The 18,633-nt window shown below is 40.0% G+C and overlaps 1 protein-coding gene across 2 annotated transcripts in view; it reads left to right on the forward strand.

Annotated features, from left to right (window-relative positions):
• OSBPL1A (oxysterol binding protein like 1A) overlaps window positions 1–18,633 on the forward strand; it is a 71,930-nt gene that overhangs the window by 51,051 nt on the left and 2,246 nt on the right. For both annotated transcript variants that reach the window (XM_059815798.1, XM_059815799.1), the window contains 10 exons: window positions 4,838–4,913; window positions 6,453–6,587; window positions 6,920–7,017; window positions 7,740–7,922; window positions 8,422–8,529; window positions 8,621–8,710; window positions 8,958–9,084; window positions 12,364–12,480; window positions 13,250–13,373; window positions 15,854–15,944. In XM_059815798.1, the coding sequence (XP_059671781.1) occupies window positions 4,838–4,913; window positions 6,453–6,587; window positions 6,920–7,017; window positions 7,740–7,922; window positions 8,422–8,529; window positions 8,621–8,710; window positions 8,958–9,084; window positions 12,364–12,480; window positions 13,250–13,373; window positions 15,854–15,944 (1,149 nt within the window). The remainder of the gene's footprint in view (window positions 1–4,837; window positions 4,914–6,452; window positions 6,588–6,919; window positions 7,018–7,739; window positions 7,923–8,421; window positions 8,530–8,620; window positions 8,711–8,957; window positions 9,085–12,363; window positions 12,481–13,249; window positions 13,374–15,853; window positions 15,945–18,633) is intronic.

Here is an 18,633-nt window from a genome sequence, read left to right on the forward strand (position 1 = left end):
AAGGCTAGTGTGCTCCTTTGCATCTTGGTTTTTGGTGATCAAATCTGAATAAGTAAAAATAAAATATAATGTGCTATGTAAAAATGAACACACTTGTTTTTTTAATAGATTTTAATGAAATCTATGTGGATTTTAATTCCTTCATGTATCTTTAATGACCTATGCCTCCTATTGCCTCTTTAATTTCCAGTCATTTGATCCTTCTATTGGTATCAGGAATGAATGAAAAATATTGCTAGCCTGGCATCAGAAACTCAAATGTGAACAAAGGGAGTCTTATTCTAAAAGTCTCATCTAAGTTTTATGTGCTTATTTTGTGTTGTCAGATGATCCATTTTTGTTTTTTTCCTTGCCAATAAAGGAGGACAATGGGTCTGGAGTTAATGAGATGTAATAGACACCGGTATTCTCGAGTTTCAGTGAAGGGGCAATATAATGTTTGTGCTACAGATCAAGCCAGACTTCTGTGTGTTTCAAAAAGACTACTTTGGGAGTGTTTTGAATGTGTGGAATGAGGATGGAGACACCAGATTTCTGTAAAAACAGGAAATTCATATTTAATTTTACAGAAGCAAGCAAGACATGCTTTAATTACTTGGTATCTTAAATAGTTAAATTCTAGGGACTGTTGAAGTATGTGGTAAGGTCAGAGACCTGATGTTTCAAGGTTCAACCTCTGCATGTGTATCCCTCCCATACTAGGCAAAGACTAAGGCAAATGAGGGCTTGGGTGGAGTAACAGTAACCGGGTGGTTTGGGAAGGTAACATAAAGTAGCTGACTAAGCATGTTGCTCTGTGCTCTTGTGCTGTTGGCAAGGGTGGTATTTATGGCCTTGGCTGAGTGCCTTTCCTAATTAGAGCAGGAAGTTCAGGGGTGGGGGAAGCACTAGGTGAAGGTGGACATCTGAGTTGCACTCATGGCCTTGGAAAAATGAGGAGAAAGGAGGCAATTCGTGATAAACATGAAAATGACGATGCATGTTGACATGCATTGTCTTGAAGAGGTTTAACAGGAGTTGATCTTCTGTTTACTGTAAAGAAGAAATAACTTGGCAAGTTTCCATAGTGCTGCACTATGTTGTCAGAACTGTAGGGAGCAGGTGACTGGAGGAGCATTTAAGATCTGCTCATTTTATATAGGGGAATGAAGAGTAATAAACAAGTACCTCTGCGTAAGTTATTTGAGTTGTGTGTCTTTTAGTAGTAAAGAGAGAATAGGATGTTGGAGTAAAATGAGTGCATAAATCGGCTGGCTGCTGATTTACTGCTAAACAAAAGTGGAAACATCTGTTTTGCATATAAATAAGAATGTATGGTCGTATTTTATGTGACTAAATAGCTATAGAGCACATTCTAGGTTGAGCTGTAATGTCAAGCTTTTTTACATGGCACCTTGGTGACACATTGGGATTTGTCCACAAATATATGGATGCAAACTGTTTCTCCCCAGAGCTCAGCCAATTTAAATTTTACCTCCAAGGAACCTTCTCAGGGGATGGGAGTTGTGTGGTGTTTCTAGCCTAATTTCTGAAGCTCTTGGTGGCAGCGATGTTTGGCCTGGTACAGGATCTGTTTGCACTTCTGACTTCAGAACTGTTACCTACCTGGAGCTGTTGGCTCTTTTGTGCCTCTTGTGGTTTTGGGGCTCGTTAGAGGGCATATGGTCAAATAGGTATTGTCTGTGATGCCACCTGTGTACTTTTCAGAGCAGAAACCTTAATTTCTTGATGCTGTGCAAAGTGAGGGGGTCAATGTTTTGATAGCACTTAATTCCATCCTTACACCCTTGGGTTTGCAGTAACTTTTTTGTTTAACTTACATTTGTGTTAACCACATGGAAGCAAGTCACTTAAAGAATAGACCAGATTAATTTCTTTTGCATAAAATCTTGACATCTTCCTGTAGTTCCTCAGATAAATAGAGGATCTGCAGCTGCATTTGGGTTGAGAGTACCTAATACTGTTTAGCATATAAACTATCAATAAGACTATTTCCTACCTTCACCTAGAAAAGCTGAGTTCTAATTTGCCTCTCTTTTGAGTGGTGAGGGTTTTGCACAGGGAGGTGGAGGTCAGTTTTTGATGGCGGGGGTGTGTGTGTGTTTTGGTTTTGGAGATGTAGGAATAAATCTGTTGGTTCAGAGGAATTAAGTGTTCAGATGTGCATATATAGATAGGTGAAGCCAGTGCCACTTATCTGCTGTTTTGTTCTGATTTTTTAAATGTAGTTTGTATCCTACTGATTGCTTATGGAGTGTTTGAAAGAATGTGGGTGATGTGACTTCTTGTAGTTTAGGTTGGTTTGAGACTGGACTTAATTTTTGAAAAATTTTTGGGAGAGGACTTGAGAGAGAAGAAAATAGTGCATTAAATCTGGAAGCATTCCAATCACTTCTTTTTAAGAGGGAAATTTTTTTTTTAAGTTCATCTCAGATTAAAAAAGAAAAAAGGAAACAAACCACCCCTGCCCCCGCCCCCCCAACCCCTTTGTGCAAAAATGTTCTGCAGTACCTGCCAACATTTAACATCCGTTTATCACTGTTGTTTCCCTCATATTGCTGAGGTTTTGTAGTCAGCTTTCTCTTTGGCCGCCCCCCCCCCCCCCCCCCCCCCCCCCGGGGGGCCTTTGAGAATGCAAATGTGTTTATGTTTGGCTTTTTGGGAGCCAGGAGGTTATTTGATCAGGTTACATGAAGAACAAGCTAAACATGCCTTTTTCATACCATATATCTTCTTCCCTGCAAGATTCCTGTAGTAGCTGATCTACTATAGATAATGCTTAGAAGAAGTGTTTTTTGTTTAAGTGAATGATCTTAAATGCATCTTATCTGTTCTACTGCACAGAAATTCCAGCAGATGTGTTTGTAACTTAAAGCTAAATTGACTTCCTGAGTTGTTTCTAAAATTGACATCTGGAAGGAAATTTTTGCATTCACAAACCTTTCCCTTGAACACAGGGAGTGTGTCAAGGTTAGTGGGCCTTATGTCTTGGCTGCCTGTCATTTTTCCACATGTCCTTACATGTCTCTGGGATCTTTCCTGGTGGCTTAAAACTACTTTGTTTCTTCATTATGTGTGTGTTACATGGAGAGAAGAACTGACTCCCATATCAGGTTTGGCTGATAGAAGTAAGAAATATGGAAGAATGGCTGAAACTGAATGACAGATTTCAAGTAATTAAACAAACTGAATGGAGGGACAGGTTAACTTTAATGAAAAAATGCAATCCCTGTGTGTACTTCAGCAAACTAGAGGCACTGAGTGTGTTTTACATGCAGAAGGGCTTACTTAAACACAAATAGCCGCTCTACTAACTGCCTTCATTAAAGAAAACACATAAAAAAAAAGTAAACACTGCAAACAAAGGTAAGAGTGAATACTTGATGGACACTGTCCTCTCCTGGACATTTGTATCAAAGCATCCACAGAAGTATTTTATACTTAATATTATTCAAGATTATCTGCTTCACGAAATGTTGTGTATCAGTGGAAAATCAGAGTAGGGAGTGAGTGATCCCATGTTAGTCAATTAAAATAAATCCTCCTACCCACTCATCCCCTGAATGGGAGCTGAGTAAAACAAGTCAGTGTTAGGCTATTAGCTACCAGCTAACAAAACATAGTTTGGTACCCTGAGGAGTTCAGGCATGTGACTAAGTTTTTCATTGGATGGGGCTTGTTGTATTTTAAGGAGCATTTTTTTGGTTTTGTTCTTTCTGAAAACTGAAACATCAGCCCTGGTAAAGGTGTTTCAGTAGCAGGTAAGTATGGGAGGTAACACAGCAAATAGGGCTACTGAAACTAACAGCTTAGCCTGAACAGATTTTTTTAATTTTTTTTGTTCTCTTGGCAATGTTTCTGTGTATCAGAGAAGTGAAGGAGGCAGCTACAGCCTGTTCACACTCTCTAAAAAAGATGTTGCTTTAGCTACTTTGAGGGGAGACAAGACTTTCTTGGTTAGGAGGGCAACACTACCACTTAGAATTAACTGAACTTTGAAACTCAATTAGTTCATGCAGTTTGAGTGAGCTGTAGGTAATTCTTAACTAGTGATAATTTTTCTCACTGGTAATAGCTTCATTATCCAAACACAGATTTTAGCGTTGTGGACAAAGGGCTTTGGCCTATATTTATACCTTTCTATAGGTAAATCGGATTAATAGTTGAGCTGGTCAGTAGCAGTAAGAAAATGGAACAAAATCTGTGCCTGATTTCTCATAAAGCTGAGAAATACAGGCTGTATTACACAGCCTAAATGTTGGTCTTGAAAGTATGTTTAAGACTTGCTTCAGGATATGTCAGGCCCATGTAGAACAGGCTGCTGTGTTCTCTGTTCTCTAATGATGCTGCTTTTTCTGTTGTTCCTGAGGGCTGATTTTAATACAGGCAATAAATGTCATGGCCCTTCATTGTCAGTATAAAGGTGACTAGCAAAAAAAAAAAAACCCATTGTTTAACCCTCAGATCTGTTCAGACATAGTGAACATACCTGTGTACCTACTTGGAAGGAACTTACTTTTTCTTACAAAGACGCAACTAAATATCTTAATGGTGACATTGTGAAAATACTTTTCTGATAACTGATGTAGAAGTTTTCTTCCACTGCTCTCATGCAAAAATGAATGGAATGGTTCTGGTTCTGTTTTCGGGGAAATTCAGGTTTCTATGCAGGTAAAACAGTTTAAGTGCTTCAAAGTAGCACTGTCATTCCCCCTTGGTTTTTAGTTTAAAAATTGGAGAACTGTTACTTTCAAAAAAGAATATTTGGGTTTCTTAGTCATGGTAAGTAACGGAAAACTTTTCTTACTTCTGCTTTCTTCCCTATTCCTTTCTGCAGAACAAGCTTGCCATCTCCGATGTTTTCCAGAAATGACTTCAGTATCTGGAGTATCTTAAGAAAATGCATTGGAATGGTAAGTAACCAGAAAGCTATGATAAAAGACATGAAGTGATTGTTTCATTTGAGGCCCAAATGAAAACTTGTTGGGGAGAGGGATTTTTTTTTTTAATTTGCTGCTTACACTTTATTTGCTTTCACAACTCAAAGGTAAGACTTGGACAGAGCAATATTCCTTCAGTAAAAGCATTTTCTCTTGATTTTAACCCTTAAAGTACTTTGTGGTAGCAAAACCTTTTTGACTGTGAAAAAACCAAAACCCGAAAAACAACTACCCTAATTTTGCTCTTCTCCCTTCCCCTTAGTATCTCAGTCTTTTCCCCTGTGGTGTTACTGGCCAGATGGTGGCCAGATCAGAGGTTAGCTGGTTGGCACATAATCTGCTTCCAGCTAAGGTTGAATTGAGAAGAGTTCTCTCCACTATATCCTGCAATAGGCTGAAAGTACTTACTGCTGATAAACCTCTGTCAGCCTGTAACAGTAGCCTACAGAAGGGAATGTGTGTGTTTAGTTGCTGTTGTTTTCTCCTCCTTCCCTTGCTGTAGTTAGAAACAGCATCAAGCAATGAGATGTGGAAGTGCTGGGGAATGCTTGTATCAGCAGCTCCAAGTCTCCTGAGTTGTTGTGAAGCATCTGAGGCTTCTCACAGTGGCTGTAGTGGAAAAGTGTTATAACCTTAAAATACGAACAGCAGATTGAAAGCCTGTCTGGCATAAGGTCCGTGCAGGAAAAAAAAAATCCATAAAGGTTGTAATTCTGCTTTGTAGAGATTGCTGCGCAGAAGTTGGGGGGTGGTGGTGGTGGTGCAGAACTTGAAGTGGATTGTACCAAAGTGTCTGCCAAAGCTGTTAGTGCCAGATGCTGCTATTATGGTTAAGAACAGTGCTGTTCACTGCACACGTTGCCAGTGGTCATACTATATGCTTTTAATTTGCTGCTGCAGGCAATTTAAAATATTGCTATGTTACGCATTCAGAGGGCATGCTTTGTAAAAATGGGAAAGAGAATAAGCAGCATCAAAACTGTAGGACTTCTTTTAAGTTTTTATTCCTGTTACAAAAATTGCTTTTTTCTTCAGACTACAGAATTTCTGGTTTTACTCCTGTGCTGCCATGTTTCCCTGTCCTTTCTCAGTCCCTTCCCCCTGCCTGCCCACCTGCCTCCAAAAAAGATAATATGTTTAAGTAATTAGATGGCCTATATCTATTTTAAGAGTAATAAATAACTTAGTCTTTAAAAAGGTCATTAATACTTCATTCCATTGTTTCATCTCACCTTCTTAATGCATTTGTTGATAGGAAGTTTGTTTGTTAGATGTTTGGTTTTCTTTTTGTTTTAAAAGTAGCCTTAACGTCATCAACACAGATAGGCTTATCAAGCTCATAAGGGATGTACAGGGTTTTTTCCTTTCAGCATTAGTGGAGCCAGGTCAAGCACATTGCATTAGCACCAAGAGCATCATTTATTTTTGTAATAAGCCAATTACACTTGGGTTACTGCAGGTCGGTGTGTCTAATCATTTGGTTTTTTAACACAAATTTCATTTGTGCATCAGGAGTTGTCGAAGATCACAATGCCGGTTATATTCAATGAGCCACTGAGCTTCCTACAGCGACTTACAGAGTATATGGAGCATACATACCTCATCCACAAAGCCAGCTCACTTTCCAGCACAACTGAGCGAATGCAGGTACTTTCGGTGTGGTAATTTGTGCTAGCTCCTGATGAATGCATTGGGATTTTTTTTTTCATAGATAGTGTTATTATAAGAGGAACTCCTGTAATTTACTGCATGTCAGATTCTTCTATTCATTAACCAATTTTGCTTTATCTAGGGAAAAGTTTTGCTTTTCATAAGGCTTGCTTTTTTTAGCCTTTTGATGAAAGCTGTTCATTCCCCTGCCTTGCAAACAGGACTTCGCTAACCTATTTCAGAAGAATCGTTCTGTAATATACCATGACTGCTGTTGATAATTGATAAAGACTAAAATCCAGGAGATTAACTGTTACTCTTTTGAATAGTGTGTTGCTGCATTTGCTGTGTCTGCTGTAGCCTCGCAGTGGGAACGTACAGGGAAGCCGTTCAACCCATTGCTCGGAGAGACATATGAATTGATCAGGTAATGAACAGAAGATGCACTGAAGAGTGGAGAGTGGTATTCTGTGTAACTGATGTTTCATTAGACTTGTCAGGTGGCTTGCAGACTGCTCTTTGGATTGTAAGATTCCAGCCATTCTCCTAGCAGCTCCTGGAGGCACTTGCAGTACGTGTTGGTGTTCAGCAATGCACCTTACGGTGAAGGGAAACTACTTAACTTCTCAGCTCAGAGCAGGCAAATGAAATTTGCCAGGTTTAAAAGCAAGTTTTATTTACAAAAATGACTCTTTTTTCTGAAACCTTCTGAAATAAAAGATGCATGGTACATAAGGGAGGTGTTAGAATCTTAATAGTCATTATATGAGTGTCCAGAATACAAACAGGCAATGTTAGTCTATTAGCGTGCACCTGCACTTAGGGTGAATTTTTCTCTCAGGTGAGGTTTTGGCCTATGTTTATGCAAAAGTTTAGTAAAGAGGTCACTATCAAAAGTAAACATATTAGCTGATCAGATTTGGTAGTTCTTGTTACCCTTTTACATTATGTCCTCAGTTATTTAGAATGAGGATGTTCTATGTATTAGTTGATCTGTCTTTTTGTTTTTCCTAGGGTTTTAACTAACTCTTGCACTGAGTACAGCAACTATACATGGGTCCAACTATCTCTTTCACCCTGGGGAAAAGAAGTGTGACTTCACTACACTTGATATGTAGATACATGCTTTTGGTTATCTTTATTTTGCAGAGATGATCTTGGTTTTAGACTTCTCTCAGAGCAAGTTAGCCATCATCCACCAATCAGTGCTTTCTATGCTGAAGGTTTAAATAATGATTTTGTGTTTCATGGATCAATTTATCCTAAACTCAAATTCTGGGGCAAGAGCGTGGAAGCAGAACCAAAAGGCACAATGACTTTGGAGCTTCTTGAGTAAGTTGATAAGTAGTAATTGCATAGGCACAGTGGCCACATCCATGATGATTAGTGTGCATTAGAGTCTCATGGCTTAGAAATCAACATGTCTTAACACCCATGTCCTAATGTTTGATGGCAGATCACTTTGGGGGGCAGAGGGGATGAGAAGATGAAAGGAACTGCCATAATTTCTCTTAATATACTGCATACTAATAGTAGCAGTAGTTGGGACTTGTGTCTGTATGTTCTACAGATGCCAGGGCATCAGTCCTACTAAGACTAGCATGCGTGAGTCCTGTTGGCTGTCCTCATGTCTTTCAGTGCTAACAGTGACTGCACTGAAGTGGTAAGGAATTGATAAAATCAGTAGCAATAGGTTAATAAACTTCTTGGGTTTCCTGACTTATTGCCATGTCTATTTCAAGACTTGGTGTGACTTACAGATGATGGTTTGTTGCAGGAGAGACATCCAGTACAAAGATGCAGTATTTTAATTTTTATTCCCATCCCTTAGACACAATGAAGCCTACACATGGACAAATCCTACGTGCTGTGTGCATAACATTATAGTGGGGAAACTTTGGATTGAGCAGTATGGAAATGTGGAAATAACTAACCATAAGTAAGTTAAGAGCATGAGTGCTTTCACTTGCTACAAGTTTGAAGAGGAAAAGCATTTGGAAGTAATTAATGCCCTCTTGTTCTGCCTTTAGAACTGGTGAGAAATGTGTACTAAGCTTCAAGCCCTGTGGTCTCTTTGGGAAGGAGTTGCACAAAGTTGAAGGCTACATTCAGGACAAAAGGTAACAGCTTCATTCCTAACAGGAAACAAATGGCTGCCCTCTGTTTCTTATGGGAGCTGTAGAACTGAATACCTCTAACATAGTCGGTCAAGGGCATGAACCTCCAGCAGGAAGGTTATGAATTGTGCAACATCAATAATGGAGTTTTAAGAGTTGCTCTCAGAAGTTCTTATTTCAAATATTTTTGTCTGAAACGATGAAATAAATCTCTTTAAGTTCCTTTGTAAACTTAGTCTTTTTTTGACAGCAAAAAGAAACTTTGTGCACTGTATGGGAAGTGGACTGAGTGTTTGTACAGTGTTGACCCAGCTACATTTGAAGCTTACAAAAAAAATGACAAGAAAAATGCAGAAGAGAAGAAAAGCGGTAAACAGGTATTAATCACATTAAGAGGTGGTATCTCAAAAGCATGATAAGACAGCTAAATATTTTAGTAGCGTTTAAGAGCATTAAGATTTCTTTTCACTTATTCTGTCTTTCCTAAGAGGATACAAAAGGGATTGGATGAGTACCAGCATTAAGGGATAAAATGCTTTCTCTCTCAAGGATATGTATTGAAACTTCCCAAAACTTGGATTGATCTAAATACTGGCTGGTTCATTACCTGCCTCTTCCTCCTAAGTCACATGGAGGAAATAGCATATTCATTAGTTGGACCATGGTTCTGATGATTTGGACTCCTAGAGGCAGGATAGACTATTTTCTCATCTTGATAGAAGATCATATTTTGCAGCTTTTACAAGGAATTTTTGTATTGCTTTCTATTAAATTTTCACAACCATAGAAATGCTTGCCTCTTTTTCTTTTTTTTTCCTTCCCCTCCACAATCGCATGTTTTTTTCCAGAAGAAAAAAACCCTCATTCTTAATTCTTCCAGATTTTTGGTCAGCAGTATGCTTTTTGTTTAAGGTGGATGTTGATGGTGACAACATATAGCTTGATGAAGAACAACGACTCGCATAGTAGCTTAAAACAGGGATTGTTCCCCTTGGTGACCGAAGCCAGATCTTTGTTGCTTTGGGTGTTGGTAGTTCTTATACTTAAGAAAAAAAGGGACAGAGAACTCTGAAAGCAGTTGTTCCTGTGCAGGTTCAGATTGTTGCTCTATCTAAGATTGCTCCAGTGCTTGTCATCAGGAGAGAGCTAAAGCACTGGGGATTACTGCTTCTCCTCGAGTCTGACCCTGTGAGCTCCAGGGAGAAGGAGCAAAGAAAAACATACCCTGTGTCTTTGTTCAGCTACCACTTTGCATTTTCCAACAATGCTTAAGATGATCCGTGGTTTTCACTTCAAAATGAAGAATCCTATTGCATAAAGCTCAAGCTGCGATGTTGCTCTGACTCTAGAAAAGCAGGCTTTTTCTACTCATTTAACAGAACTATGTCTTTGTGGAAAACTGAAAGCTTTGCAATGCACACTATGAATCAGGTAGTCTTTTGTTGAACATGTATTCCCACTGCCCCCTTGTGTTTGAGGAGTTGATATGGTTTATAGTTTTTGAGCAGCTAGGTGAGCCAAGTCTCATGTATAATGTCTGGATGTGGTTTGTCTCTTCATGGTAGTGAAGGATTCATTCAGACATGAAAGTACCCAGCCTTCCAAACTTCTCAAATTCAAATTTTCAGATTTATTTAGTTGTTTTCCAGCTATTCCTTCGTGCTGCGTTGCTACTAATGAAGAATCACTTCTGTCTCCCTTTAGGAGACCTGCTTGGATGCCAGTCCTTTTGAAAATTGCCCCAGATTTTCCCCCAAATCCTTTTGGTTTTTACAGGAATAAAAGTTAAGGAAAAATAATTTTGCAGGGAGCTAGACAAGCCTTTGTGTGTGCAAAGGTGATATTTTACCAGCATCAGAAGAGTTACAGTAGACCTGGGGTTAGAGCAGGATGATTCCGCTCTGTATGAACTAGAGCCTTTTTTTAATCAAGATGAAGCGTTTCGTGTAAATTTTCAGTGCAAATATATGGAAGAGCGTAATGTAAGGCAACAGCACCTTCCCTCACAAGTGCCTTGTTTACAGATACCAGAGGTCTTGCTTTGGCAAAGTCTGTTACTACCCTCCTTGCAATATACTGAGAGGTTGAGTAGCGCTGAGCATAAAATATGGATCATTGTGGCAAAAGCACATGAAAATCCACTTTTTACCTAGTTCTTTGTAATTCTTATGACCTTTTTAAGATTATGTATCCAACAAGGCACAAATTGCAGTGTGTATTGTAGCCTTTCTATAAAAGTTGGTTTGGAGTTTGACAGCCTGGTATTGATGTGTCTTTGTTTTGATAGAAGGATATCTTTCTGATCTGTTCCGCTTCAAATTCCCGATTGCTGAAAGATTGATCAGTGTCCTTTAAAGGACAGAATGGCAGGTTGCCGGCACAGTTCAGATGTAGTCAACTGAAAGCCCTGTATATCATCCTTATAGCTGAGGGACTGAATCTGGTCTGCATGTTGTTCTGGTTACTTTGCAACCTGTTCATTATTAAAAGCACTGTACCCAAGTGCTCCATAGTGAAACAGAATCCTTAATACTTCCGAATTTTCTTGAGGCGTAACACATGAATCATCTCAGGGGACAACTGAGTCCAGTTTGGGTACTGGATTTTTTTTGCACTAAAACATCTGTCTGTATTATCTGATGCAACCATCAGAGAGCAAAGCTTATTAGCAGCAGGATTAAAGCTGTTGGCATGTAGCCAAAGTGTTTAAAGCATTAGTTGCCTTTAAGTTCAGGTTTACTCTCCAGTGGTCTCTGAAATGTGCTGCTGTTTTTAGCTGTGATAGTGACACCAAGTTTTCTTGGGAGAGCTATGTTCATTATCTAGCTGGCTTTAGTTTAGTATTGTAACATACGCTTGTGTGGCGGAATTAATGTCAGCAGCATTGGACCCCAGCTGCTTTAAAGCTGTGCGTAAAAAGGGTAATGGTTTAGAACTAGTTCAGGTCACATCTACACTGTGACCACCAGTTATTCTCTACTGCCCTAGTAACCCTGGGTGGAGTTTTTCCCTTTCTGCGAAAACCATTTCACAGCGCTGTGGCTGCAGCTGCCTCAGGCCGTGTATGTCAGCCTCATAGGATACCCTTCCCAGAAGCAGGTAATCTAGAATATTCATTTAACGTTTGCAGTTTGCCATTTCAGTAGTGTAGTGGTCAGTGGAAAGGAAGGTTCCTCTGAGCAAAGAGTAATAGCGTAGGGCTTTGTTGTGCACAAACTGAAGGCAGCGTTTGCATTATGTGCTGGCATTTCTTTGATGTGACAGGATGAGGAATGTGACTTCTATTCTTCAACTTTAATGAAGCAATAATGGAGTTAAATATCAGGCATGGAAATACTTGTGTTTGAGGAAACAGTACACCTCTGTGGTGGAAAAATTGACATTTCTTAATGCTTGAATGTCCAGATTGTATCTGTGAGGATGTTGATGCAAGAAACTGTTGGTAGTCTTCCACTGGGAGGGAATTGGGAGTATGTAAGCTATGTTAATGCTATTTTGTAGATGCTTGTCAAGAAGGATAAGTTTCTTTGTTGCTGAAATTATTTACTTTTGATCAAAGAAATAATTTTATGTAAGTTCCAGTGTTGGAATGAATGGGTGTAAACAGTTTATGACTCCAAAGAACTCTTTCTCTTCCCTTTGCGTGCTGCCTTTAGGTGGGCAATACTGAAGAACCAGATGAGATGCCATTGCCAGATTCTGAGAGTGTGTATGTTATTCCTGGAAGTATTTTGCTCTGGAAGATAACTCCAAGACCTCCAAATTCAGCACAGGTCAGCTATGCTTCTGCTTATTGAAAGTGTGTGCTATCCTATTATTCTGTACATTCAACATAAAGCAAATCCATTTGTTGCCTTTTTCATGAACAAGTCTGGATTTGCCTGTTTATTGCAACAAAATTTACCACTAAAACTGTAACTCTATAATGTGGGGTTGGAGGGTTAACTGCCACAGGCATGACTCTAGAGTTAGCGGAATTTCTCTGGAAAATGAGGTGCTTCATGTAGTATGGGGTATGGGCACTTTCCCCACCTCTTCTGTCCACCCTGCTCCCCGCACTGAGGCACCTACCTTGTGAGAAATATCTTCTGAAGGGCTTTATTAGAGGGCAGACACATCCTAGGAGACGCTTGCAAAGCCTGCGTAGCATGAATTGGTGTGTGAAGGGCTGTGGACCTGAAGAGCCAGTGGGTGGAATACAAGGGTATGTGTACAACTGGAAAGACAAAGAATTGGAACAAGAAAAGCTGCTCTCAGTGGGTTAATCAAGGGGGAAATATCTCTACAGAGATAGGGAAAATACCAGTAGGTCTGGAAAAAGATGATGAGAGAAATAGTGCACTGAGTAATTGGTCTGCTTAAACAGAAATGCCAAGGATTGCCTATACTCTGCCTGACAGTGCAGTTTTGCTGGTATCTTGAGTGATTAAATAATAAAAAAGCACTTGGATGTTTGTTTTTAGATAGCAGCTTTCTTGTGTATTAAGACTAGCAGCTAAAGACATTGTAAAGTCACCTTTTATCTTTGTTTCTGAATTTCAGATGTATAATTTTACTAGCTTTGCCATGGCTTTGAATGAGTTGGACAAAGAAATGGAGAGTGTCATTCCCAAAACTGACTGCCGGCTACGACCAGATATCAGAGCCATGGAAAATGGAGAAATAGGTAACTTCAGTTATTGGTAAAGGTGTTTTTATTTTTTTGTGAAAACTGAGGGACTGGGAAAAAAGTGAATTCCACACTCAAGTTGTTAGATGATCTGTTAGAGTAAGTAACTACCCAGAAAGATACCTTCCTCCATGCTGCAAGACAGTAACTCTTTAATACAGCCTTCTGCAGGTTGTGGTACGCTTCTAGTGAAAGGTATGTCACCCACCTGTACTGGGGCTGGTTGGGATGGAGTTAATTTTCTTCATAGCAGCCCATATATATGATGCTGTTTTAGACTGGTGTCCAGAGCAGTGTTGATAACACATTAATGTTTTAGCTGTTGCTGAATAACATGTGCAGAGTCCTAAGACCTTCTCTGTTGCTGGGGTTGGCCAGAGGCTGGGAGGGGACATAGTCGGGAGAGCTGACCCAAACTGACCAAAGAGGTATTCCATACCACCACATAACATCATGCTTAGCAGTAAATTGTGTGTGTCGGGGGGAGGTAGCTGTTGCTTGGAGCCTGGCTGGGTACAGGTCTGCTGGTGGAAGGTAGTAAGTGATTGCATCACTTTCCTCCTTTTTTTCTTTCCCTTCACTTATTAAACTGTCTTTACTTCAACCCATGAGGGTTTTTTTTTTTATTTTGCTCTTTGATTCTCTCCCTTAACTCGTGGGGGTGGATGGGAGTGAACAAGCAGCTTGTGGGTGCTTAGTTGCTGGCCAGGAACCCACCACACCACCTACTTGCTTATGTTCTTCCATATAACCAAGAATCTTAAACTTCACGAAGCTATGCTTTTTATTTAGCTTTAGGCCCTCCGCTGTGCTCCATAGTCAAGCCCTATAATTGGAAACTAGTCTAAGGAGACAATCTCTGAGCATCGAAAGGAAGTATTTCTGAACTTTTCAGTTTTCTGTTGCCATCAGCCTGATGCAAAAGGAGTATTTTGATGTGCCAATTCTGAGAAATACAATCTAAACTATTTAAGTGAAACTGCAATGCCAAAAAATACACTTGATGCAAAATTATTCTTCACTGGGAGTTGAACACTTCTATTGTCCTAGAATAGTGTATTAGAAATACATTATGAGACTTGCAGTGAGTAGAAATACTGTGCTTTTTTTAGAAACCTCATAGAGATTGTTACTGTAGATGCGATAGAGTGAAAAGTGTCTCTTAGTCTTCTGACATGTGACTTGGTGTTAAATACTTCGATATGGTGTGGAACAGCCTTCCACTTGCCCTCTTTTGCTCCTTTTTTTTTTGGGCATTTTGCATGTTAAAGCAGGATGGCCAGCTTTGTAGACTAAAAGCATGGGGGCTTTTGCTTTCTCTGGATTGCTAAGTGATTGGGGTAAGTCACAAAACCTGTGGTTCAGTTTCACCTATGTAATAGAGCAATGACTGTGACTAATTTTGATAAACAGACTGAGAACTAGGTATGAAAAACAGTGACGCAGGCATAATACAGTGCAGTTGTACTTGTGTGGTTTTTTCCTCAGAAGCTGATAACCCTTTATTTGAGGCTTTTAAAAAAGCAGATCAGTGAATTCCCACAACCAGTCTTTCCTGCCTGTACTATTCTTTTGTGGCCAGTAGGATGGGCGTATACTTGGTTCAGAGCATCCCCAGTAATTTGTCTATCTAAACTTGAAGTGCAAATAACTATGCTGTTAGCGACAGACATTCCTTAACTGTACTAACAGCATAGAGTTTGTCTAGATAGACTGGTAATACGCAGTGTGTTTGTAGCTGGCAGGGTAACTGAGAATGGCTGATAGTCTTCCAAAAATTATTCTCTCAACTACTTCTTTCTAAGATGTTTGTGAAATGCTTTTTTGAGGATTCAGGTATGAAAGAGATCGCCCTTCACCTCATCTGCTGCTTAGTCTGACTTATTCCTCAGACTTTCTGACCATCCTTTCTCCTGAACAGAAGCAACTGTTTTGCTTGTTTAGGACCGTGACCCATGCTACCTTAGTTCATTAACAAAAAAATGAAGGGATGCTGCAGAGAGACAATTCTTTGCGGTTTGGAAATGAATATTTCAAACCCCTGTTGATCAGGAACTAGGCACTAGTAACAACTTAACCCCAAACCTTAACAAGAAACAGCTGGCCAGACCTCTGGAATAAATCCAGCATATCTTAATCAGTTTCCCTACTGAAAAAAATTCTAGATATGCCACCTCCCCTAGCTCACATTTGCTGTCATGTAAACACATTTTCAGGGTCTTCAAGCCATGGGTAAACATATGTATTTAGCAGTCTTAAAGACTGGAATACCATTGGCTGATCTTGTGCCACAGCTGGCCTGGCTTTGCTCTTAGACTAAACCAGAAGCTCTTCCGTGTTATCTAGAAGGCTATTTAAATGCACAACTTTTACTACTTCCCTTATTTATTTGCTGGGTCAGGTGGAGTAATGTCCCTGTCTTATATTACACTTTAATGTCTTCTGTATTTTTATTTGTGTATTTTTATTCCATCAAGATCTAGCTAGTGAAGAAAAGAAGAGGCTAGAAGAAAAACAAAGGACTGCCCGCAAAAATCGATCAAAGTCAGAAGAAGACTGGAAGACGAGGTTAGCGTGCTTGCTTCTCTGTGTGTGTGTGTAGTTATATAAAGGTTTTAAACATTCAGGTTAACTGCCAGTCCACGCCAGTGATGTGCAGTGCTGTGTCAGCATGAAGAGCTGACATCATCATGTTTGGTAGTGACACTGTGTTGTATTTGCAGACTTGGTCCCTGCAGGCTGTAGTGCTTCTAGAGAGAAGAGTCAGGCTTGGTCTCAGTTCCTTCCCTCTCACTGCTTGCACACCCATATTCAAATACAAACTGTGTTGTCTTTTCTGAGCACCTCTTGGTTCTGACACGAAAAAGATGTTGCCACTGATAGCTGCTTGTAAGGACTATTGTTGCTGATTAATTTATAATTGCCTCAAATTTGCATGCTTGGCCGAAGAGAGAAGGAAATGCTTCCTCCAGTGAACCTGATATTTTATTGCCCATGATGTCTCAGATCAGTTGCTGTATGCTGGCAATACTGTATTCTCACTGCATACGGTTATTCTCAAAGTTGGTGAAATGACTTTTATCACCCAGATATCCAAGTCATTGTCTCCTATCTGAGAGGGTTACTAACTACGAAAGAAGAGCTAAGGGAAAAATTAGATTACAAGAGATCTGCCAGGATGTTTGGTGGTTTGGTTTTTTTACTATAAGATGAGAGGGATCATTTGGGAGCCCTTACACACAAGCTAAGTAGAAACTGAAAACATGACCAAGTGAATCTAGTTTGATCAGACAAGGTCTATTTAAAAGTATAGTAATGAATTGGCAGTCTCTTCACAGAAAAGAAATGGTAGGGTTAAACTCTTTAAAAGTAAGCAAGCTCCATCTCTTCCCTATTAACTAGCTATTAATACACCCAGACACTGTGGATTAAATATCTTTAAAATGTCTGTTTGTAACTACAAATCACTTTTTTTTCTTTTTTTCAAATGAAGTCACCCATCATCCCAGAGTCCCAGGTTTGGACATGTCTGCCTTTTGTCTTTTTCCTGTGCCTGCTCTCCTGAAGTTTTGGGGTTTGTTTGCCCTGAGATGAGTAGAAAATAACATCTTTGTAATGCATCCAAGTAAATGTGTTAAGTGCTAGACAGCCTTCCACCTCCCTCTTCCTTTCCTGAATTCAGAGTGGTCCTAGCTCTCACCAAGTGTTTTCAAAGCAAGGGATACTGTGTTCTTCCAGGTGCCTGAAGTTGCTTAAGGTGTTAGCTCAAAGCACCCGAGATTGGTATTGGAAATTGGGGAATTCCCAGAGGGCAATTGGAGCAGTGTTTTTCAGGGTGTATAATTAGTGCAGACACCATTCATAATGTTCTTCAGTTGCTGTTGTGCAGGTACTGTAGACCTGCTCAGCACTTGCCTGGGATATCTTTTAAGAACTCTTTGTTTTCCAGGATGTTTCTAAAGCTTTGGCAGAAAATTCCTAGTGACTGATGTCTTTAGTAGGAATGCCAAATGTGACTGCCTCCAAATGATGAACATAAAGTGTGGAGGAAGAGTTGTGCTTTGGGGAGAAAAAAATGCCTACTGTGAAGGGAAACTCTCCTACCTGTTACCAGGAGGTCAACTGTAGGTCTTAATCTGCAGTGTAATCTAAACTCTGATGTAAACTACTGCAATTTCCTTGCCACAGAAAAGCAGGCTTCTTACTTTGTCTAGTAGAGTTCCTCCCTTGTAAGACAATTCTCCAAAGTGCCTAGTGATTTTTTTTTTTTTAAATTATTTTGAATCCACTTTGGAAGTGGGGTCTTGGTGTTCCTGAAGAAGTAATTCATGTTGAACACTTAATGTTTTAGAGACTGACCAGTGGTCTTAAGTGTTGAGTAAAAGACTAGTTCAGTTCTGAAACACAGCAGTGGTCTGTTGCTTTTGATGAAAATCAGTCCCCTCCTTCCCTCATCACTTACCTGGCTAGATTATCTGATTGCTTTGGGTCTCCTGTCTCTCAAATTTAGTTCTTCCCATCACCTTTCCTCTTCGTATTGAAGTAGGTGGCCACTGGAGGAGGGACACATTGTCCTGACCTGTACAAGTGTTGAAGACACACTAGTAAGGTACTGGGTGGTAGAATTCCTTAATGTGAAAGATGAGGTGACTGTGCTTATAGCCCTGCATCTTGGCAAACTCTTTGTGCTCTGGAATGAGCTGCTATTACCTGTGAACTGGGAGGTGAGCTAGACACATGTGCACACGTGCACACCAGTTACTTCGGAATAGCCGACACGTGCTGTGCAGAGGTGATGCAGTAGTGAACCATACGTGGCACAAGGGTTGAATGACTGCTATCTTCTGTTGACTTCAGTTCATTTAACCAGGACAGTGGGAGAACCATTGAAGTGTTCAGCTGTTCAGTTTATCACTGTGAAGATGGTACAAGGCATTTCTTCCGATATGCATCTCAAAACTTTTGAGCCAGGCAAGACTTGCCTGTTAGCTGCCCTGCTTTGTAACATGACACTGCAATACTGGTGGCTTTTATGCTTTTGCTTTTTAAAGCGATCAAGTCATATTTGGTCCAAGTGTGCTTTAATATCTGTTCTGAAACCTTATGGTACCCTAGAAGGGAAGAGCTGAGTTAAAATGGGCTGCCTTGCACACGCATGATTTACCTAAGTGAGTGTGTTCGCTGCAGTGAGGCATATAAAGGAATAACTGGCTTTTGTGGCCAGTGAAGAGGTGAAAGGAAGCTGTGGAGCATATTA

The sequence above is a fragment of the Gavia stellata genome, chromosome 3 (genome assembly GCF_030936135.1).
Source record: "Gavia stellata isolate bGavSte3 chromosome 3, bGavSte3.hap2, whole genome shotgun sequence".
NCBI classification, from domain to species: Eukaryota; Metazoa; Chordata; class Aves; order Gaviiformes; family Gaviidae; genus Gavia; species Gavia stellata.